At 25.6% G+C, this 25,175-nt stretch overlaps 2 protein-coding genes across 2 annotated transcripts in view; both read right to left on the reverse strand.

Annotated features, from left to right (window-relative positions):
* The window catches only part of LOC132921650 (follistatin-A), a 79,747-nt gene extending 76,546 nt beyond the window's left edge, over positions 1–3,201 (reverse strand). The window contains exon 1 of the mRNA XM_060984793.1: positions 3,107–3,201. The gene's annotated coding sequence lies outside the window, so the exon portion shown is untranslated. The remainder of the gene's footprint in view (positions 1–3,106) is intronic.
* A 10,441-nt stretch (positions 3,202–13,642) lies between these two features.
* Positions 13,643–25,091, reverse strand: LOC132919716 (angiogenic factor with G patch and FHA domains 1). Its single transcript, XM_060981510.1, has 12 exons — positions 24,585–25,091; positions 24,364–24,483; positions 20,153–20,374; positions 18,885–19,295; positions 18,737–18,826; positions 18,455–18,674; positions 18,208–18,365; positions 17,836–18,097; positions 16,100–16,295; positions 15,726–15,825; positions 13,999–14,167; positions 13,643–13,837 (listed from the first exon to the last, which is right to left on the reverse strand). Exons 1-12 carry the CDS (start codon positions 24,738–24,740, stop codon positions 13,812–13,814), a joined length of 2,130 nt encoding a protein of 709 aa, XP_060837493.1. The 5' UTR covers positions 24,741–25,091; the 3' UTR covers positions 13,643–13,811.
* Between the last annotated feature and the right edge of the window lie 84 nt (positions 25,092–25,175).

Below are 25,175 nucleotides of genomic sequence, written 5' to 3' on the forward strand. Positions count from 1 at the left end.
ATTCGCAGTATAGGTACGTATTGGTCGTAGACTAGACGGTCACTAACTTCAAATTATTAAATGTTCTATTAAAATATTTGTTAAAATTGTAATAGCTCGCAGTTTTAAGATAAGTTTTGACTGTGAAAATTAACGAGGGTTATTGAAATTATATTTCAGTAGGTTTATTAATTAATTAATAAATTTCTTTTATTTATTAATATTATAACTACTTGATAAAAGTTGGTATCTATAATTTTTGTAAAAATTTTTTAGTTTAACTTATAATTTTCAGTTATAAATCATTACCGATATACCGTAGAATGGTGTGTAAATCTAAATATTTTTCAAAAATGTCATTGTGTATAAAAAATAACAATATATGAATTCATAATGAATAAAAATTTCAGTCTATTCAGTTAAAATTGTTATTTCACGTTTGAATATCCATTTGGTGTTATAATTTGAAATTGAATGATTTATGAAAAAAATGTAACTGTATTTTAGTTATTTATAAATCTCTGTAAGACAAATTATGGAAGAACCTTGTATTAAATGTTTAAGCCTTAAGTAACCGTAGCGCTCACGGGTTATCCATGAATCAATTCAGTTATAAATGTATGCCCTCCTCCGCCTCAAAATTAATTTTAGATCCTTGACGCAGTCAACCAATAGAAATTCATCAAATTTTAATTTATCAATATAAAACTAAAAAAATTGATAAAACATTCCACAATAGCCAATTGCCAAGTGTATAAGCTTTGGGAGCCATGTAAAACCAGTACAATTACTACAAATTACAATTGCACTACTTGGTACCCTACATGGCTGCCACTGTTGGGTAAGAAATCGAAAACCATTCAACTATTTGAATTAAGTATTTACTACAAGTTCAAATGTCTATAAATAGTTTTAAAATTGGTATATTTTAAATATTTTAACATATCTATAAAATGTTAATTATTTTGAATATTAAGGAAAATATTTAAATCTCTCTGCAGTGATTTTTTTTCAATTATAAAAAAAACTAAATCGATTTTATCGAAAATTAGTGTTACCATTACACGTTTTCCTCTTCCCACTGTGCATTGAGAATGTTTCTCAATTATCAAGAAAAATTTAAGGAGTTTTCTAATTTTATTTTTAAAGGTACCTAAACCAACTATATCAAATTTTTAACCAAAAACCATAATAAAGTTTGAAAACTGATGTAAATTTTCTGTTCAAAAATATGATAAGATATACATTTTTTTTTAAAACTCACTTTATTCAAAAACCAATATATTCTAGCTCCGTTCAAAACGATGAAATCTAAAATTATGTGAATCCGTAAAATAAAATAATATAAATATCGGCTACCTACCTCTTAAGATTACACTGTTTATATATTAAAACTCAATCAATGTTAATAATGTAATATCATTACAGTTCCACAAAATAACAAATACTTGTAATGAGATTTTTGTTTAATTTATTATAAACGTATAATATACACTTAAATTTATAAATATATCATATATATAATGAACATAAGTTAGTATAAAAATAAATAACTTTGGTTATACAAATTTATTTTATTGGTTCTCGGTAACTTTGAGTTTAAAAACTCTTCATTATTTAGAATTTGAAATTGTCAAAACACAAGTTCTTATAAGTTGTAAAATTAAATGTAAATTATTTTGAAACTATTGAGAATTTTGTGTATAGATTATTAAATGATAGTTATCGAGAGGAAACTTTATTAATAATTTGATTAGAAATAAAAAAGAATAAATTGAAGGTATGCAATCATTAAGTTAAATAAATAGTAATATTTTTAGAGGTATAAAGGGTGATTCTTTTATCATTAAACAATCATTATTTCAAAAAATAATAATTTTTAATTTCATGCTTTTCTACTACTATAAAATATTTTAATTTTTTCACCTTTATGTTTAATGGTGAAATCACTATCAACCTTTTGATTTTCAAATGGCAACCTATGTTTAAAATATCATAAAATAGTAGGGCTATTTTTTTTATGAATTTTAACGTTAAAATAATTATTTTCATTGAACCGATAATGAGTTATAGCTGCTCAAAGTTGAATGTGGTTTAAGGTTTTAAGGTGTTTGTCCTACAGGTTATTATGGCTGTACTAAGATACAAACTTCATCACTTGGTCGATAGTCGATAGCGAGTTAAAGCATATGATTATATGAAACAAGAAGTTTTATAAAAACCAAAGACTGTCCAAATTTTAAAAGTTATATCTCGCTAAAAAATTAACGAAAAATAATAAATTGAACGATAAAATTCATAAAAAAATAGCCCTATTAATTTAGTACATTTTAAATATATATTGGTATTTGAAAACCAAAAGTTAGTGGTTTCACTATTAAATAAAAGGGTTAAAAATATAAAAATTACATACAGTTTGAGAAAATCATGAAACAAAATATTTTGAAAAAAAAATGCTTGGCGAGATAATAGTGTTTAATGATAAAATAATCATCCAGTAAATATTTGAATTTGAAGACCTATATTTAACTTTAATGATTGCATACAAATGATTTTTTTTATAATTCAATTATGTTTATATATACCTCTAAAAATATTACTATTCAGTATTTATACTTCTTTGATAATTAGTGCATGTACATACAACTATAATTTTACATGGTTTTACAAAATTTAGTCAATAATTGTTTTTTTTTTTTTTTTATCAAAAATTTTTTTATATTGAGTTTGATAATTTAGAAATAAATTTTAATTAATTAATTAAAATATTAATCAGATACAAAAATGCAATGCAATGCAATTAACGTTAAACTTTATGATTTATTCTCAAAACTTGATTTGCTAAATTATTTTATGCTTTAATCAAATATGATAAAATTAAATATTATAAGAATAATTTTATTTAATAATAATAATTTATAACATATAAATATTATTCTTCACAGTAAATTTAGAAATTATAAAAACAAAAATAAAATAAAATAATTATCTTGTATTTATAAAAACAAGAAAAACAATTATATATTTATACCATAATCAATATATGTATGACTTAAATTTAGGTTTTTTTTACTTAAAGTAAATTAAAAATACAATGTACAGTATATATAATAAATAGTTTACTTACAACTGACGAATAGAAAACTATAATTTAATGAAGATCTACATCAAGGTGTTATATGCAATACACATACTTCTTCATGAATATACCTATTATTAACTGAATAGACCAAGAAGCTCGCTACTAGATAATAAAAATAACGCCACAAAATAATAAAAAGAAGTGGGAAAAACATTAAAAAAAAAAAAAACCTAAGACTATTATAAAATTTTGATTCATTTTTATAGACAGGTAGTACTAGATACGTGTATTTTTTTTTATCAATGCATCGATTTCAACCGTGAATAATTTTAATGTCACTTAAAAAATTATATGTACTATTTTTATAAACCTATATATATATATTTATAAATATGAATGTGTGATGTTTAATAATTTATTTCTGTTAAAAATTAAGTACACTTAAACTTAACTCTAATCATATAATACGCATCATGTATTAGCATATGTGCAGATAATAACATAACTTATTAATGGATTTATTGCTGACCATAGTCACTAAAATGGCAATAAAATATATACGAGTAGCATGTAAAATATTCAGATTAAAATCTTAATTACGGAGTACCTATACGTAATAATTATAAACCTAACCAGAACAATTTAAGGTAAAAAAGTATATTCTAATAACTTATAAAAATCCTCAAGCATTGATAGATTAATGGAAATAATAATACAATAACCCCATCGTAAAAATTGAAGGAGACTTAAATAATTTCAAAACTCCTACTGTCCGACAACTCTAAATAAAAAAATTTAATCTTGAAATTAAAAATGTATTCATAAAAATGTCAGTCTACTATAACTACACAACTTGTCTAACTTTAATACTCAAGATTAATTATGCATCACTAAAAATTAAAATGTTATACTCTAAAACTTTCAGAAAATTATTCTACTCCAGAATATGAAATCAAAAATGTGTATCATTATTGAAAAAATAAAAAATTGAAAAACGATATAGATAAAAATTATATTTTCTTAAAACTATGTTGTTTAGTTATTACTTCAAATTATGTAACAAAATATATCCAAAAATTTTAACATTTGTTGATAATATAATGACCGTTTTCTGTTAAAAGAACCATTCTTTAATATGCTACAAAGGTTTTGGTGGTCGAAGTTTTGGAGTTTCTAATTTTTACGCTTATACTGATTTATTATAATATTACGTAAGTGTTTCGAAAATATTACGACTTATAATTAATATTTCAATTAAATATAATATATATTAGCTATAAAACTACTACCAACCTAACACATATTATTACATATTATATCATAATAATATATCAATATTCATGAAAAAGGTAAAATAATAACAGTAATAATACTTCGTTAATTGAAATAAACCTATCAATCAAATAATAATTTAAGCCTTCGTTTCTAAAATTTATAAATCAATCTCTATTCTATGAAATAAATTGCTTATAAACATAATATATTATATCTGTTATCGTTATAACTTTGATATTGAACACTGTTGCATAGTGAGTCTAGATTATTTAAATTACATATGTAAATCAAGAATATTAACTTTTCAATTTTTCCAACGACATTATTTCTTCAAATAAAATATAATTTATAATCTATTTAATTATTTTAGCATTGAATAACGATACATTCAATTTTTTTTAAATAAAATGTTTATAATAATTATATATTTTATTTCGTATTATTTTAACCATTGGTATTGTACACGTTATATTTTAAGACTTTAAGTAAAAGGACAACATACAGTACAAATCCTAGACGATTTAAAAAGAAAAGAAATACTATTTTATAATTTTTATGTAGATAAAAGATACTTATAAATTATCTAAACAGTTTAGGGTTCCTTAAATTATTTTAATTTTTATGTACTGATTTTCTGAATTCTAGATTTTAATTATTTTAGTAACTATATACACTAAACAAGGCAAGCAGCTAAGGTCACTCAGAATACGTTTAAGTGAGCAATTCTGCATACGAAACAAATCAGATGTTAATAATAACTGTTGGCACTATTCCAATCATTTGTTGTTTTTTTTTTTTAACAAAATCAACTAATAAAAAAGAATAACGAACTTATTATTATTCTAGTGTATTGTATACGTTTTAAAATATTGGAAACCAAATATGGATTCAAAAATAAACAATAAGTGGTGTGTGTGGATAGGTCAGTGCCGTCAAGAATGCAGCGTGTACCAATGAATAGCAAATAAAAATAATTAGCACTTTTTTTTTACAACCAAAATATAATAAATTCAAAACAGCCAAAGTAATATTTTTTATATAAGTTCTTGGTTGTTAACTGTATTATAGCAAAACTATATTAAAGCAATAAATCTCTAAAATAAGTTTTAATGAATCACTTTTTACGTTTAATTTATGCAACTTTCAACTTAATTAAACCCTGACAGTTTAAAATTTCAAAACTTCAAGTTTTTAAAATACCTATAACATATTATTTTATACAATTAATCTCCAGTTATTCTATAATACAATACGATATTATTCATAATATATTTTATAAAAATATGAATATCCCTGCATGTACAATTGTGTAACATAATTCAAGATAATCATGTTTCTGTGAAATTATTGTGTCAAAACACTCAGTGAAATACAGATATTCACTGTGCGTTTGAGCAAAATATGTCAACTTACAATATCATCAAATATTTTTCCAAAACGAGCCATTTCTACACATAATTACATAAGTAATAAGTAGGTGTATTAGATATTGGACACTCAAACCTCGATTTAATCATAAACCATAAAACCTTTAAATATAGATATGAACTGCAGACTGCAGTGTATAGATAGAGAAAACCAATACCTACTTATATCAAATGAAAGAAAAAGACTATACCTCTCATCTATTCGCCTATTTAAATTATTAAAAATTCTTAATTTAACAATTTCTAAACAATAAAAATTCACAATAAGAACATACAAGTACTTTAAAGAACACAAACAAACGTTGAATCACCAGCACGCTCTTTTATACAAGATGTCCCTCCCTTTACCGACTATATTATTGGCAAGTATAACACAGCAATCTACATAATGCATCTGATGATGTCCAAGGATTTTTTTAAACATCGTATTATTTCCGTCAGTACTATCAGAAATTGATAACAATAACCCATTATCTAATGAATTATTTTCAAATAATTCGCTGATATTTGTCTCTAGTTATGTTTGCGGATATTTAGTACATCGTTGTTAGTTGCAATATCATGAATATTGTCTGACTCATTTTCATTCTCTGCATTATTTTTAATTTATTTAACACCAAAACCAAATAATGATGATTGACCTTTACTTCTTTTAATTTTTAAATACATTTTTTTAACTAATAATTACATTTTAAAATTCACTATTAAATCATAAGTCACAACGCATGAGAATAATGATTTAATAAATCATATTGTACTGTCAATATCTAACGACGAACACAGTCTAAACAAATGTTTCTGAATTTCTCTACTTTATAGGTAATGAGATAATAGGACAGTATATCAGTAAATAATCTTTATTATACCTAGTAAGTATAAAATAACTTTAAGTCATAATTTTTTGTAATCACGTCAATATTTTATCGACGCCACTAATCCAGAAAATCGGTCACCGTCCCGTCGTTGTAGACTGTAGTTATCAATGATTGATATAAATTAATTACACAACTACCTATTCATTTTCGATGGGAGGGGGTTAAACCCCTCAAAACGTATGCGATACGTTCCTCTGATTGGGACGATGGTAAACTCTCCCGATTTTTAAAAATAGTAAGCTCTCCCGGGTCAACATTTTCAAGCTGAGATAAGTATACATTAAAATTCAAAGTTGCAATAAATTAAACAAAACTAGTAAAAACTGTAATATAAAAAATAAGGAAAAAGCTAAATCTCAAACAATATTAGATTAGAAGTAGATACCATATAAGTTTTTTAAAATCTGTGTGTTTCTATTATAAAAAAAAAAATTAAATTTAAACATTTTTATTTTATGAATTTTTATCTTTTATTGTATTTTGACCATAATATTATAGCTCATAGCAGCTATAAAAGCATTAATTTAGATTATTATTATTATTATATGATTGACTATTTTTAAATGAAACTTAAATTTATATTAGATTTATTTTATGATTTTTATTAAATTAAATAAGTAGTACTGAACTACTGAAGACCCGAAAGAGTTTACATGTTTCCGTCAGGTATTACTGGAGTAGACCCTGGAGAGTTTACCATTGGGAGAGTTTACAATCGCCCCCTGATTGAAATACAATTTAATATGTCCATTACAATGACCCTCAGACACATACTGTACAGTAGAATACCTAGTATTAATTTGTCGAACAATTTTTTTTAATTTTATATTTATCATCACAAATAATTAAACTGTTGTAGACAGGCATTTAAAATCGAAGTTAGCTAAATATACAGCAACATTTTATATCTATTAAGCCAAACATTAAGTACCTAAGGTTTTTATTATGAATTCATAATAATGTTCCAATAATAATATAATAATTACGTATAGGTACGTATATTATAATTTATGTTTTATGAATATAGTATAATAGTATAAACATAATAATTATTAAAATAATGCAACCATTAAACATAACCATAAGTAAAAATAAATAAATATTTTCTTATGAAAAGCACTAGATTTACTTTGCTACTACATTTTCATTATCTATTAATAAAAATATAATTGGTTTTGAAATATATATGTATTATACCCATATAATATTTCGTATTCATCTAGGTAATAGTATTAGTAATAAAAAGGTCAGCTAGCATAAAATAATATTTATACAGTTAAGAATAAGAAAATAATTGATCATAAACGTACGATGAAACATGTATCAAATGTATCTACGTATCACAAATGAAATTCGGTCATTTTTATTAAGTAATCGATTAAGATTTAGGGTTAGTCTCCAGAAACCAATATAGGATTATGATTTATTATAACTTAAGCCTTAAACTCTTGATTTTATTCGATATTCAAAAATAAATTTAATTGCAATAATATTATAAAAAATTCTAAACAAATATAGAAAAAAAATTGTATGACTTACTCACACATAATATCTACAATAATTTTACTGATTCTATACCATTTTGCAACCACAGGGTTTAAAATAATGATAAAAAGTTACACTTTAAATGTACTTCATCACTGCAGAAGTATGAAATCAACTAGTGGAATAGCTTAAGTTCGCCTTAACAATATTTTTACTTCATTTAAATTATATCAACGATGATAAACATTTTGCTTTCGATTTGTCGAGTACAAAATAATTTACAATAATGAAATACGTTTATTACACGGATAAATAATATCAACATACCGTTGTGTTCAAACGTAGGTCTTAGACGGGTCGATAGTACAACATTCACAAATACTTAAATATTAAACCCATATCAAATACAATATATAATAATGTAGGCTCTTGCGATTCTGATTTACGAGTATTGTATTAAATTTCCGATGGGTAGTATCATATTATATAGAAATAGCTACCAAATTCGACCGTTTCCGCGTCATCGGCCGCAGGCCGCCCCGAACGCTCAATATAATTTAATGTGCGTTGCCTAATAATATATTAAATTGTATATATAAAACATTCCGTCAAGAGCGTCGGTGACGGGGATTTCGACCACGTTCTGCGGGGTGGGTGGTTGAAAAGTACGTCGAGGAGCGGTCCGTTCGAGGCGGCAGCGGCGCCTCGGTTTTACGAAAATTAATTGGTGTAGGTCACTGTCAAGCGCGTAAATCGATCAGAGCACCATAATATATTATATGTTATATGTGTCCGGGGCCGCGTTGATAAATTGCATAAATTCGGCGGCGGCGCTTTGCCGATAATATTAATGATGGCGCGGCCGTCCCGTTCGAAGCGGTCGCGGACTCGCGCGCCGTCCGAGACGTGCGGCGCGTATAGTATTATATAGACGAGACGTATAGATGATGTTGTATGTATAAAGAAGACGCGGCGAGAGTGCGAGACCGCAGCGGGTGATTAATGGCGGTCGGGCGCGTGAGAGCTTTCGAAAGCAAAAGTTTGTGTTTTTATATAATATATATGTATATGGGCACACCTGATGTAAGTGGGAGTTATTCTTTCACCTCAGTCCCACGGTGTGTGTATATATAGACGAGGGGGGCCGTGTTTTCTATACGCTACACCCCTCGCCACACCTTCGCCGACCACCCGAACTGGTCTAGACTTATATACGTGTGACACGAGATCATATACATGTACATATAGTATAAACAGTACATATATACGCGTGTACATAATATATAGTAAGTGCGTTTACGGCGGCAATCATTATTCATGTCGTCTGCCGCCCGAATGAGCAGTCCCCGGCGTCCCCGCCCTCGAGGAAATATGCTCTACACCACGCTGCAACCGACGACGACGACGACACATTACGATAAAGCTTATTGTACACGCGGTTATATATATTTATGTCAGTTCGTGAACCGTGATGTATAAATTATAATATATATATATATATACAGAAGAAACTCTCGCGGATAATTCGAATCGATCAGAGACAAAAAAAAACTATTAAAAACTCGAACTATAGAAAAAATTTTATTTTATTGTATTCGAATTCAATATATTTTTAGTATTAAATATACTTAGATATACCTACATATTATTATTCATTGGAGTTTTTAAAAAAAGTACTTATTCTATTGTTATAATTAAAAAATGCTATTACTACTTACCATTACATCCTGGAATTTGACTCCACGAGCTTCAGAAAAAATTGTTAATATTTTCTTCTCCGACTGGTTCAACAAATAAATCGAGAACATGGTTAAAAATAAGAATATGAAAAATAAAATAAGAAAATTTAATTATTGTAAAACCTGCTTTACGAAAACAGTAGCAGTATTACACATGTCTTCTCCGATAATGATGTTTTATGTGTTTTTTTTTTAACGCTTTAGTCAATTGGCTGCAGTTTAATGTCGTGTTTGATGGCAGATTAACCACCCATATTGTCCTCAGTTCACGCAAAAGAGTTATAGGATGCACAGAGCAATTATTGACAAAGTGAAGTACTTTTCTCCACTGATAATGAAACATTATTTTATACAAGTTGAAAATCCAATTTTCATAGACAGTCACAGTGGATAACGGATAACGTCCATCAAGCTTTTTTACTAAGTATATGCCTATGCCTATAGCTACGTGACTGGAAACAGTTCCGCCTTTTTTTCTTCTTGAAATGTCTTTGTTTTTCGATTATTGAATCACAAGGAGTTTCAATCTTTCAGTAGGTACCAATCGTATTGGTTCTTACTGTGACTGTTACACAATATTCTTTAATCTTTTCCCCTCCATGACAACTGACTAGTATCCCTTTTAAGTATAAAAGTTTTATCTGGTGGACATTATAATTAAAAGACAAATTCAGCAGCATTCTAAATGTCTTTAGGGTTTTCTTATAACAAATCCGGCAGTAAGTTTGTCCGATAATTTTCAGTCATTTTCTAACATCACTGTATTACTTAAGTCTAATTATAAATACTAAATAATTATATAAATAAATTATAAATTAGGTACCTAGGTATTTAAGAAATACAGGCTAACATATCAGAATCTGCTCAGAATTATTTTTCATATACCTACAATAATTTGTTACTGAATAGTAAACATATTTAACACATCTATATGCACCTGTATGCATACTCAATGATGAGGTACCACCTATACTCGAAACCTAATGTACCTACAGGCATACTGCATACAGCACACTGCCAAGAGACTTCCTCTTATTTTTCGTGAATTGTTACCAATACATTTATGTTTATACATTTTTTTTTTACTAGGTAGTAGTATGTAAATACAAGTAACCTTCATTTGATAACCAATGCAATTTTTTTAGATCAACATTATAAAGATGAAATAAATTAATACAATTTTTGATTTTATGAAAACAGTTAAACCTAGAAATAAAATTAATAATAAATGTAAAATACTTACTCAAAAAGTGCCTAAATAATGATTATATTTTAATAGACTAATGACGGATTACATAAACAATCATTAAACATTTAATTAATAAACAGTTAACTAATAACACCTTAAACTTAATTTGGTAGTCCATTAAATTTAAGTAAGATATTAAATTAATAAATTTTGTCATGGAACTTTAAAATAATAAAATAAATGCAAGAAATACGTAAGAATCATAGCAACTAAACTTCCTGAAGTTATGCGTTTTCAAATCGAGTATTTTTACTTTTTAGTGACTATAAAAAACAGTAAAATACAATTGAGAACGGAATTTTTAATGAAACAGTTGAAGACGTTAAATTTATTTTTATTTTCTCAATGTTGGCAATGTTGCTATATTTAATTATTTTTTTGAAAAAATGGTGGTCTAAATAAGTAGCGAAAATCAACTTTGAAATGCATACAAAAAGTTTTATGACCTCTTGCAGCAAAATGGTCTATAAGTCGTTTTTTCATCTTCTTAAGTCATGAAGAAATTGAATATACGTTTTTAGAGTTAATGAACTACAGTAGAACAAGGTAAAAAAAAATAATAATAATAATTACCGAAAAAAAATACAAAATAGTAAACATTAAAAATAAATATACCTTGTACAAAGTCCAGTTATTTGTTAAAATATTTAGAACCTACGTTATCCAGGAATTATTGGCATAATAATAATAATAATAATATAGGTTATTTATAAATATGATTTTGACCATCATATTCAACAATTCTACACATTTTATTTATATTTTATTTTATTATAAATTATCTTAACAATATATATTAATACGTTATTACTATTTTTCATCATACTTAAATTTTTAGTCAAGAAAACTTCAACGTGCTAAATTATTGAGTTCTTTATGAATTTTAAGTCTTCTGTTCTCAATTTTATTATTTAGCCAAAAAAGTATAGGTACCTAACATTGTCAATCATTCGGTAGCTTTAAAAATATTTATAAATAACTTGTGGTCCTAATCTAAGCATTTTTCAGGTGATCTACTTATATAATATAAAAAATAAATAAATATTGTAATATAATAAAACTACCATTTTTTTACAGACCATTACCTTAGTTTATCAGCATCATAAACTATAAAAATATGATTACATATTATAATTTTAATAATCTATACTCATTACTCAATAAACTGTAAAGTAGGTGTAACAAATAACAAAAAAAAAAAAATTTCTACATACTTATCTAACTGCAGGAGTATATCCGGCATCCGCATAGGTAAAAAAAACTTATAGGTACCTATATTACGAAAAAATATTTACTTATCCATCGCTTATTTATCCACAATGCAAGTGATTCTTGATTTATAACACTGCTGTTGTAATGTTGTATTTATAACGAAATATTATTTTATAATTTTATTTACGGAGCGCCGAGCAGGAGTCAATAAATGCCGATTCAATAAAAATGAATAATGAAATTGTCGACGGCGATGACAAGAACGCTCGATCGGGCTGTCGTGGTGTGTACGGCTAACAATAAATGTTTATTTTAATATCTTTTAATTATTGTTTCATTGTGCTATTATATATTTATTTTGTTTCGATTAATAACTAGGTATTTGTTTTTTTCTCATATCGAGGTACGCACCAAAGCGTTTGTAGCGAGGAAACACTTTAGTAAAAAATAGCAAGACACTATAATACTTGATTTCTCTTCTAGTACTCGTTATCGTGGTCAGTTGTTAGGAGACCGAGATACCTACCTATTCTATACGTCAAGCCATTGCATGACGTATACGACAACACTTAGTTACTATACCTTAGTATACCTATTACCTACCAAGCTGTATGCATAATATTTGCAAACCTTGTCACTAGTATAGTATTAGACTTTTAGTATAACTTCTAGTTATCTTCTATACCGTGACCTTGTAGTAATTTCCATATCAAAACGAAATACATTGCACTTATAAGTACATTAATTAAGGTCATAAAAATGCAGGCCGCAGGGGCATCATAACCTTTATTATTATTAAAGTAATTATAATATTTTCTAAAGGTACTGCTCTTATAATAAAATAAAAACTGAATAAAATTTTTACAATAAAAAAATAAAGTATATTTTTCTCACAAAATATTAACAGCCAATCTATAGTACCATAAGAGTTTTTCTCAGAATTTATCTGATATGAGAATTAAAAACAATCTGGGCAATTCTTTTACATTTCTATTTAGTTTACAGAATTTAAAATTTAAATTGATTTCAGAATATTGTCTGAATAATGAAAATACATTTTCAGATGTATATAAGAGTAAAAAAAAATATATAAAGAGTAAAGTAGCTATTATTATTTATCATTTCAAGTAAACTATATTTAAATTTTAAATGTAATTCACTAAATAGAGAATATAGCATAAATATTAGAAATTATTTTTTAATTATCTAAGAACTTTATTATTTAATTTTATTAATAAATTATATTCTTATTTAGTATTGGTAAAATGTATTAAAATATAATACGTTATTGCTTACGTTATCTTTAAATGAAAAAAATATTCATATTTATCTTATGTATTTCAATAATATAGTTGGAACTTGGAATATTAAATAAAAACTGTACATCATAAAGCCAATTTTATATCATTAAATATAAACTTTAATGTTGAAATAATACTTCTTTCCATAATTCTATTCATTGACCCTCTGATTCATAAAATATAATTATTATTTTTCTTCTTCTGATGTTTCATCTGTAAATAAATATCAAACAATCAAATATAATAATTATTTTTAATTTAAAAAGGTTAAGAAAATATGAAGAACATTAATTAAAATGATGTATATTATCCATATATAATTAAAATCTTAATATACATACAATATTAATATTCATAAGCTTTTAGAGCATTACCTTCAGTAAAATGTATACGATTCGTTTTTATTGGCATATTACTTTTATTACCAAAGTTAAAACGTATTTTTGATTGTTTAATTAAAATATTTGCCTTGGGTTGTTCAGGTTGACTAAAATTAGTTGAAAACCCAAGTCCCATTTTTTCATCTCTAACATCCATTGAAATCTAAAAAAAACATAGATAATAAAATAAATATACTTGATATAAAGCATACCAATTGCAATGTATATGTTACTATTAGGACCTTCTACTAATACTAACTTCTAAAGCTTGCCATATAAAATAAATAAATAATAGAAATTTACTCTTAATTTAATATAAAATGTTCGAAATATAAAAAAATTATAAAATTAATAAAAATTCTTTTGGTTTTATTTTTCTATTTAGGAACAGTTTATAACATCAGTATAATAATTCCAATTAAATATTGAAACAAATAAGAACATTATAGGTAGTTTACAAATAGTAAATAATTATTTGTATACATTTAATATTCATTATTTTGTTTTTAAACTTAGAACTTATTTTATGATTAGATATATAGAAAGATAAATAATACTTTAAGAAGTTCAAACTTTTAAGTAATCTAAACACTCATGGTATTCAGTTTAATCGGTCAATTGAATAAACAGGTCATTAAGACATGTACGTTCATAAATGTATAATAGTTATTACAATCAAGAGGTTTACTAAGAAACTGGGAATGGATTAAGGGTTTTATGCATAAATGTTTGCTTAAGTAGTGAACAAATATATTCAAACATAACTGATTACAAATGTACTGAAAATGAATATTTTATAATATGAGAAACAGTTCTGCAAGTCTAGACTCTAGACCATAAACCACATTCAAGATAGATTTATCATCTTAAATAGTGTTAGAATTTTCATTGCTGTTGTCTTTAATAGATATTAATAATATAATACAATGTATTATACAACTATGCAAATTTATATTTTACCAATAAACTACTGTATATGTAACCGTAAAATATTAAAATCAGTCATTGTTAAAATATTTTACACAATAATAACAATACACTTTTTTCTCGGGAAAATATATAAATAACTTAATAAATAGTAATCATAAACAATAATTTATCAAAGCAGTCAAAATTGAAAGATTTTATAATATTATTGAAATTTACTAATCTACATTATTAAGTAACTTATGCTTCTACAAAAATTTAAAATCAATCAATTGTTTTATCTATTAGCATTTGGTTTTTGTAAACTATGATGAAATTTTAACTTTTAATGTACAAAATGTAATATAGCAAGCGGCGTACAAGCACATTATTTAGTTTTATATTTAACTTTGTTATTGCATTTAATAAATCCGTGTAATTTACTACTCTTGCAACATGCCTACTAGACTTATCTATTGTCCACTAAGAATTGTTTAAAAATCAAACAGTTTGATCTTTGCGTAGATTCAATTCTGTTTTAAAGTATGTTTAGAAAAATCATCATTGACTATAATAAAGGCATAGATAGATAAAAATACAAACTAGTTATTGTATACATTTATAAAATTGAAAATAAATAAACATCAATGCTAATAAACTGTGATTATTTAACATTGGCTAAAAGAATCAGAATTATTAATGATTTCTAGAAATAATTTATAATGAATAAAATATCATCATAATCAGCAAAATATATACTTAAATTAATGATCTTTAAAAATATATATATATATAATTAATATTATAATACTTACAGGTTCTTTAATCCCAGAATTATTAGATCCTAAAGACTTTCCAGGTGTCCAACCCATATTTTCTAATAATTTGAAACCTTTGTTTTTTGTAGGAATTGGCCTAAAATAAATTAAATAATTTTTATTTAATTGTGAATTAGAGTATAAAGAATTTTGTTAAGATTTATAATTAAAATATAATTTTATTGTTAAAATGAATTATGAAATATAATATTATATATGTTTAAAATATTTTTTCGTTTTCATATTAAATTGTTTAAAAATAATTTTACAATTTCACTTATTAAATTCTAACATGAAAACCATTTTAATTTTTTAGAAATATTTACAACAAAATAACCAAAGTAAATTTTTAATTAATTATGAAAACTTACTGTGTTACACAAGCAACTTCAGTTTTCTCATTTGCATTTTGAGATCCAACAGTTTTTCTTCTTTTATCAGCTCTATCTTTATATCCCTTTGGCAATACAGCATCTGGTGGTTCACAACCAAGTAATCCATATTTTTCTTTTAAACTTTTTAATTCATCATCAAATTTACGTTTTTGTGGTACAACATTTTTAACACCTTAAAAAAATATTTGAATTGTAGGTAACATTTACTTTTATGCTACTTTTATATTTAATTTTAAAATCCTTAACATAAAATAAAAATATTAAATAAATAAACTATAGGTAATGGTATACCTAATATATTTCTCAATTATATATAGACTTTTTAGTAGGTATGTAAAAAAAACATTTATGTGAGCTTTATAGATTCTAGCTATCTATAATCTCTATAATGAAAGCGTTTAATATTAGCAAATTAATTACCTAAAATATCTTAGCAGAATTAAAATGACAATGTAATACATTTTTATTTATAGGATATTTATTAAATGTAAACATAATTCTCAAAATAGGCAAATAATTAGTTACATACCTATTTACAATATACTTTATTCCAAATAAGACCAGGCATTGGACAAAAACCGGTCTAAATTTACACATACCTTCCTACCACAGAACAATTAGACATTGCTTAAAGCATAGGTTCTTAACTGGGGGTCTATAGATGGTTACTCAGGGGTGTCCAGTGTCCACGGAGTGGCTGTTAGTTTTTTTTTAATAACCCAAAAATAAATACAGTCCAAGATTTCAAGGCAATATTGGAATCAAAACAACAGCAAATGTCACATTAAAATTTGTTTTTGACTATAAGAAAAAGTGATTATTCACAATCATTTAATATAGTATTTGTAGTATTAAGTTTTAGATTTACTATCATTAAAATATATTTAAAATTAATATTATATCAATTAATTTATATATTTATACATAAATTATTAAGGTTAAGAATGAATGATTTATATATATATTTTTTTTGGAGGGAGTCCGTGATTATATTTTATCCTTAAAAGGGGTCCATGGCCCAACAAAAGTAAAGAATCTATGGCTTAGAGCAGGGGTCGCCAACCTTTTCAAACAAGTGAGCTACATTTGAAATTTTTAGTCCCAGGTGATCGACATCTAGGAGAATTTAGGTCTTTAGGAAGAGATTTGTTTTATGAGCAAAAAAAAAAAAAAAAGGTCTGAAAAAAGGTGCACACTTGCACGTGACGACTAATAAATTGACAGTCGAGTTAAAAACTGAAACTGACAATAATTCTGACTATTTATTGTAGCCGAGGCATTATGGTAAATTCCTAGAATACAATATAGCAGTCAACATTAACCGATTATTTATTACGCGATCGACCGATAATGGTAAAATTAATTTTTTAACGATCAACCTATAGTCCTAGAAAGATCGACTGGTTGGCGACCCCTGGCTTAGAGGGTCCGAACTTTGCTCAGTGATTCATTTGTATGCACCAGAGCAGTTATTCTCATTTGTAACATATTTACTACGTTTATATGAAGCAGTTAATTCGCATTAACTTAATTGTTGACCACCTTAGTATAGAGTATAGTCAGTATAGACATTAGACGTATCATGTATAGAATATAGTTACAATAGTTGATTATTTTCACATTTTAAAAAATACTAAAATTATTTGTTTTATAAAAATAATTAATTTTCTATTATCTATTATAATTTATAAATAATATAAATGTATACATACTTTCTTCTGGCGGAGGAGCTTGTATACCAGGTTCACACAAATTACACGTTTCCATGCCATCATGAATATGACACAATAGTTTTGTATCACCTACAGTAAGTTCACTACCATGTACTAAATGACGAGGTTCACTTGAAGACGAGTGCTTTGGAAGTTTTTTACCATCCAAAAATGTGCCATTTGTACTACCTTTATCTTTCACAATATAATGACCTCTACCAACTTTGTTTACATTACCAATAAATGATATTTCAGCGTGTAACTAAAAAAAAAAAAAAAATTCTTAATCTATTAATAGTTGTACAATTAAATTTTTAATTTCAATATTATTAAAATTATTTATTTAGTGAAAATAATATTATGATTATTAACCTTGCTAACATTATCATCAGGTACTACTACATCTCGATTTGTTGAACGTCCTATTGTTCCACCAGGACATGTAATTAAAAATAGCTTACCAACCAATGAATTGCATGCTTTGGATTCTGTTATTATAATACGTATACATGGAGGCCATCCAACAACTTCTATAACCATACAAAACAAATATTTTAAATTAGTATAGAATAAAAATATTTTCCTTTGCAAAAATACAATTCAGAACTAAAATATTTACTTGATTTAATCAATTTAGTTTGAGTATCAGAAAGGTGAGCTTTAACTTCTTTGTACGATTTCCAATTTGAATTTTTATCATCTCTCTTATTTTGACATAGATATTGTTCAATTCGATCCCAAACTAGATTGTCATACTGAACAATTTCTGATTCAATTGCAGTTAGTTGATGCTTGACTGTGTACCAATTTCTTATTTGTGCATATTGTTTTGCTTTACTCTGCAAATTACGTAAGTTAGTTGTTGTGCCAATTTTTCAAATGGCTTACCAGTATGGTTTACCCCATCAGGTGTTAATTTGTGAACTATATTCTTAGGCGCTGGCAATAACTTTGTATATTGCAATAAATTCAAATAACGCTTGTCTAAAATCTAAAATATAATAAAAAACATAACTTTTAAATAATTTCTAACATAAATAAATAATTACTTCACAAGTAGAAGGTGGACATGGACAATCTTCAGATTTCACTGCTTCCTTTTCATCTTTAATAGCTTTATTTTCAACATTTAATTCTTCTTTCACTTCTTGACAATCATTAGGTTTCTTTTCAATAGTTTTTATAGTGATATCTTTAATTTCTTTTTCATTTGTTTCAGTATCTTCTTCTGTGTCATCTTTAATAATTAAATTACCACTATCTTCGGAATTTTCTGAATCACTGACCTCACTAATACTTCCAGGTACGTCTTGGCTATGTTTTTGTTTCTCTATATTGAGCACATTAGAAGATAATTTAACTGTATCTGAGTGAACTTGGGAATGTAATCTATATTTTTGTGCAATTACATCAAAGTAATAATAACACCCTTGGTTTCCATCATAAAATAATCCATTATCCTGTAATTAAAAATACTAATATAAGTCTCAAATATTGTATTCTGAATTTTTTTTTTTTAAATTTATTATCATATAAACTATAAATTTATTTAAAATACATGAAGGATTATTGACCTGAGTATTTGAATTAGATGTTCAATACGTGCATGTATTAAGCAGTCCATCTCATATTCATGAATAGATCACTGATTTTATTCAAAACTCTATCACACTTTTAAAAAAGTATTAATTTTTTGTGTATTTATTTATACTTTCAACAAATTTGCTTATTTTGCTTTGATTTTGATTGTAAGTATTCAGTTAAAAAAAATGGAAAAACTGATTTTTTAACTTAATAAGTTACTTTTATTTTTATCTAATTTTAAAATTTTAACTTGACTAACTTAAATTTTTTAAATAAAATTTGAAATTTTAATTAATTATTTATTTAAAAATCGTAATCATTTCACTATTAGATACCTAAAAACCTTCAATCCCATCAATCTTTTAAGTAAATATGGGATAACTACAGTGGCATAGTTATGTGTGTGGGGGGGGGGGGGTAATGGGGATAGATCCACCCAGAGCCTATTTTTTTAATGTTTAATGTGCCGACTTGTACTCCAATTACTCCAATGAATTATTTATCCCCCTCCCCTAGAACAAAATTTTAACTATACCACTGGATAACTATCATTATTAAGTGCAATGTTTTTGTCTAGGTCAGATATTTGTTACTAATATTCTGTGCTTCATGTAAATATAAAATAGCTTCATGAATAATAACTATATGATCTTAGTTATAACTATTCTATAGTTATTTATGATATTAAAATAAGCATAAAATGTTAGTACCTAGTAAAATAAATTAAACTTACTAAATTATAATAGTAACCAGTCACTTGATCATAATACATTCCAGTTGTTTCTTCTAGAATAAAACGGCTTTCTCCCAAACTATATTGATTTACTTGTTTTTGATCTTTAGATTTTTCTTCATCTTCACTACATTCTCCTTCTTCTTTAATTTCACATTCTGTTTTTCCTGGGTTATCAACTTCTCCATTTTCAGATTTTTTATCATTTTCCAACTTTTTAATCTATAATAATGAGAATAATTAATTAAGTTTCATATAATATATATTAAACAGTAATCTAAGAAAAGGGATTTTTTTTACATTACCAGGGACATAGCCAGGATTTTATTTCGGGGGGTCAAGTCAAAAAAAAAAAATAATAATAATAATAAGTAATTATATCCATTCTTATTAATTAATTAAGTAAACATTAAATTCGTAATGGCCTACAGAATGCTATATATTATGTATGTATTGTAAAAAAAAAAATTATAAAAAATATTATTGTAATTTAATAGATGAAATATATAAATATAAAATAATAATTATTGTATAATAATAAATAAAAAAAAATGTAGGTATACCTAAAATATAACATAATATATGTAATAAAATTATAATTTATAATAATAATTTTCTTTTTGATTTTGCCATTATATTCAGCACGTATTTTGGTGAAACTGATATTTCCCAATGAACGGATAAAAGAGTTAGCCCTGTTAAACGGTCATTTCCAATTTGGTTTCGAAGTAGTGTTTTTACTCTTTTTAAAGTTGAAAATGATCATTCAACTTCAGTTGTAGATACTGGGAGGGTAACCAAAACTCGTAACAAATGGTTTATATTTGGGTAAAAAGTCGAATCACACGAGTCTAAAATAGCCATAATATCTGTAGGGGTTTCCACTTTTCACACTTGCTATATTTTTTTCACTAATTTTATCTTCAAAATAAATGGTGAGATTTTTTAGTTTTTCGACGTTTTTTTCTAAAGCGAATTTTGGTAACAATATTTCTATTGACGATAAAATTTCATTATTCTGTTCAAACCTATTTTCGAGATGTAAAATAAAACCATCTAAACACGGTAAAAATACAGATATTTTATAATACTCTTCTGGTGAATTACATGAATAATTATCCCTATAATTTTGTTTATTCGTAGTACGTGGAATTTTAATTTCAGTATCAAAATACATTTTAGATAATTTACTAGCCTCTTGAAAGATTTGTGTAAACGATTCATTTGAATTTTGTCTAATATGTTTCAGCCTCTTTATAATATGTTTAGCATAATCAACAGCAGATGAAAGATCACGTTTAGGGCTTTGCAAATAAGGTGACAATGGTAGAGTGAAACTTAAAAGATTTTCACAGACAAGTAATGAAATTATAAAACAACTTTTTTCTAAAGCTGCCAAATTTTGAACAAGCCTTTGCTGAAATTGCACGATCTGTTTCTTGAATATTTTGCAGACTAACTATAATTGGTTCAAAAAGCTCTACAAAAACATTTACTGCTTCGTGTCGTTCAATAAAACGTGTTTTACATAAGCCAAGTAAACGTGTTTTTTTGGTTTCTGGAATAAGTTCTAAAGTGGAATTTCCGGTTAAAGCATTATTCCTGAATAAATTAATAATATCTTTCATCACACCAAGATGATTTCAGTATCATTTTGTAATTTTTTCCATAACATATTATTAATTATTAGGTTTACGAGTACAAAAAAAACATCATTGTAAAACTCAGATTCTAAAAAAAATTTCGTCGATGACATTTCGGGGGGGGGGTCCGAACCCCATGGACCCCCCCCCCGGCTACATCCCTGCACCTTACTAATAAGCAGGGCTCGGGACTTTATGCATTTGCATATTTGTTCAGGAAGTAAATAAAATAAATCTGATCCGGTACAAATTTGTGTTGTGGTGTTTAGAGTTAAAGTTTAAAATTTTATTGTGCATATGTTTGCATATTTTAGAATTCTTTTCTACAAATGCATATTTTTAAGATTATTGATTTTTATTGCATATTTAAAATAATTTTTGATTATTTACTCTTAAATCATATTTTTAGTAAATTAATCAATTTTATCTACATGCTTTTGTCGGCAATAATACCAATAAGGTGATAATCAATAGCGTTACAGGGAACCCATTTTACTTTTAGCTCTGAAGACAATATTATTTTTACTTACCTAATGCAGATAAGTACATAATTATAATTATAAAATGATTATATTTTAATACATAAAAATTGTAATTGCTAGATATAGAAGATGCTGAGTGTTGAAAAATCCATAGACCTCCCATTCAACAGTTTGACATTTTTTTTTTAATAATATAGTATGTATAAAATATACATTTTTAGTAATATGTACAACATATGTTTTTTTTAAATTAAATTTGAATAAGTATGTATTTTTAATTAAAAATAAATGCATATTAAAGCGCATAGATTGATATTTTTTGGTGCGTATGTATGCGCATATTGTTAAGATTTTAAGCACATAAAGTCTCGAGCCCTGCTAATAAGTTTAAAACATAACAGTATCTTTCTTTATCAATATAATTTGAAAAGAAATTAAAATAATCAAAAGTATTTATGGGTTTACATTTGTAAATAATATAGGTATGAAATACTTATGATTTATGAATAGATACCAAATTTTAATTTCAAAATAAACATTAAAATAAGATATTTTTATACAATTAAATTTTTTAGGGAAATAACTTAATTTTTGTTTATTCAATATATTATGATTCTACAAAAAATAATTTTTTCGATTTTTAACTCGATTTTTTTTATGTAAATTATGAATTTTCTACTTATTTTATAATAATTAACAAATTGTAAACTAAGTCTTATATAATTAGTAAAAATAATTAGACCATTAGTTATACTATTATTTATGTGCTAAGGAACCCCAGAGTACTATATTCACTATTTAGTTTTCTGAAATTATTTATCAATTATTGTTGATCTATATATCAATTTGAAAAATGGTCATGATAGAAATCATACATAAATCACACTAATAGAAACCTTAATTTTTTGTATGTTTATTCAGATAATTAAGAAAAATGTTGGAAATTTTTTACTTTTTACACCCCTTCTTTCCTAAATACCAACTAATTTTACTTTCCAAACAGAAAAATTTATGAATTTAAAAATCGTAGCATTTATACTGTTTTAAAACATGTCCTCGGACAATAAAAACATACATCATTGTAAAATTAATACATACCTCGTTCTGCTCAGAATCTAAAACTGATAATTTTTTAAGACTAGTAGCATCAAAAGATTATTTCTACACAGTAATAAGTTAGTATGTATGTATTATTTATATGATTTAATAAAATAAATTTAAGTTTAAAATTCTAAAAGTAAAACTGCGTTTTTATGTAAACCTCCATTAATCTGACAGTCCTCTAGTTTGATATCTGCTAGATTATTGAGAATCTACTGTATTTTTATACATATTTTAATATATATGTATATTTGTATATTACCTTTTTGTTATTTAAATAAAATAAATATTTCCAAAATTTGTCATTATGTGTAAAGTATTCACTAATACCTAAATAATATTATACATTTTCAATAAACCTTACTCAAATTATAATTGTAAAGCCTTGATAAAAATAGGTAAGAATAAAAAATTCTGAGTCTACTTAGGAGATATGGTTTGAAATAGACTAGGAAATATTCCACACAATTAATCTTAAGGTATAAAATTATAGTAAAATAAATGTAGGTGACGTAAGATCAAAATTGATTTTAAATTATTATTGAAATATAGATAATCAAGTATAGCATTAATAAGTAATAATACAAGCTACGGTGATCAATAGTGAAAGGTTGAAACCTGTTAGTGGTAAATTTAGTAGTTGTGTAAAATAAAATTATCAAACAATTAGTAAATATAAAGGATTCACCAGATTAAAATTTCACATTGTAAGTTATACTACAAACACTTTTATACTGTATTAACTAACTTGGGATAAAAATTTTCTCTCTCTCTCAAAATAAACATTTACACATAATAAATGTATCAAGTGCTATTAGAAATTACTAATATTTTCTTACAATATATTAAATTCAATAGAAGACGTTCTACGTGAACTATTATACAAACCAATATTTTATTTGCTTTATAATTTATATACTTTACAGTTTTATATTTATTTCATTAATTTTCTTAAATATTAAAACAATATACTTAATATACTTACATTATCTACTACATCACCAGAATTTTCACTTAGTTGATTTTTAACTTCAAGTTTATCTTTCTTTGTACTTTTAACTATTTCAGTGTTTTGGTCAAAACCATCAGTTTTAATGTCTGATTTCTATTTAAAAAAAAATAACAATTAAATAGGTATATTTACGTGTTTCTTTTTTAATTTAGCTTTAAATAAGTGTATGATATACAACATCAATTCAATATTACCTTGAAGTCGATCGAACTGTTGTTCTTAATGTTCTTTAACATAGCCAGCAAATTTTGTTGCCGTTCTAGCATTCGCACTGCATTTTTTAAATACTCATACACTTCTGGATATTCATGTTCAAGAAGATCCTTAAACGGGACTTCTACATCGTCCATCGTAATTTGGGCGGTACTTATGCCGGTATATAGAACAGGGTGAATAAGTGATGATCGACTTACAATTCACATAATATCATATCAATCGCTCATTAACGGTAATACACAGACAAGTTCAATGTGAAGGAATGGTAAAAAGATTTTGGAAAATGCCGTTTAAATAAACGTGTATTTGCCGTACTTGATAAAAAAAAAATTAGCGTTCACACTGTTTACTCTACATAATCAACGTGCACATTGAGCACAGGACTACAGGACTAGAGGAGTATAGGAGATACAACTACCACGAACTACAGAAGTGAATAAAAAAATTGTTTCAAGTACAAACCAAAGCGCGGAGAAATGTTCATCCTCTTTGATAGTAAATTACGGTTTTCAATATCTTATCAACAATTATTCCATATTATCTGTAGTTAGAAAATTGAATAACAGCTG

Source organism: Rhopalosiphum padi, chromosome 2 (genome assembly GCF_020882245.1).
Source record: "Rhopalosiphum padi isolate XX-2018 chromosome 2, ASM2088224v1, whole genome shotgun sequence".
Taxonomy (NCBI): Eukaryota; Metazoa; Arthropoda; class Insecta; order Hemiptera; family Aphididae; genus Rhopalosiphum; species Rhopalosiphum padi.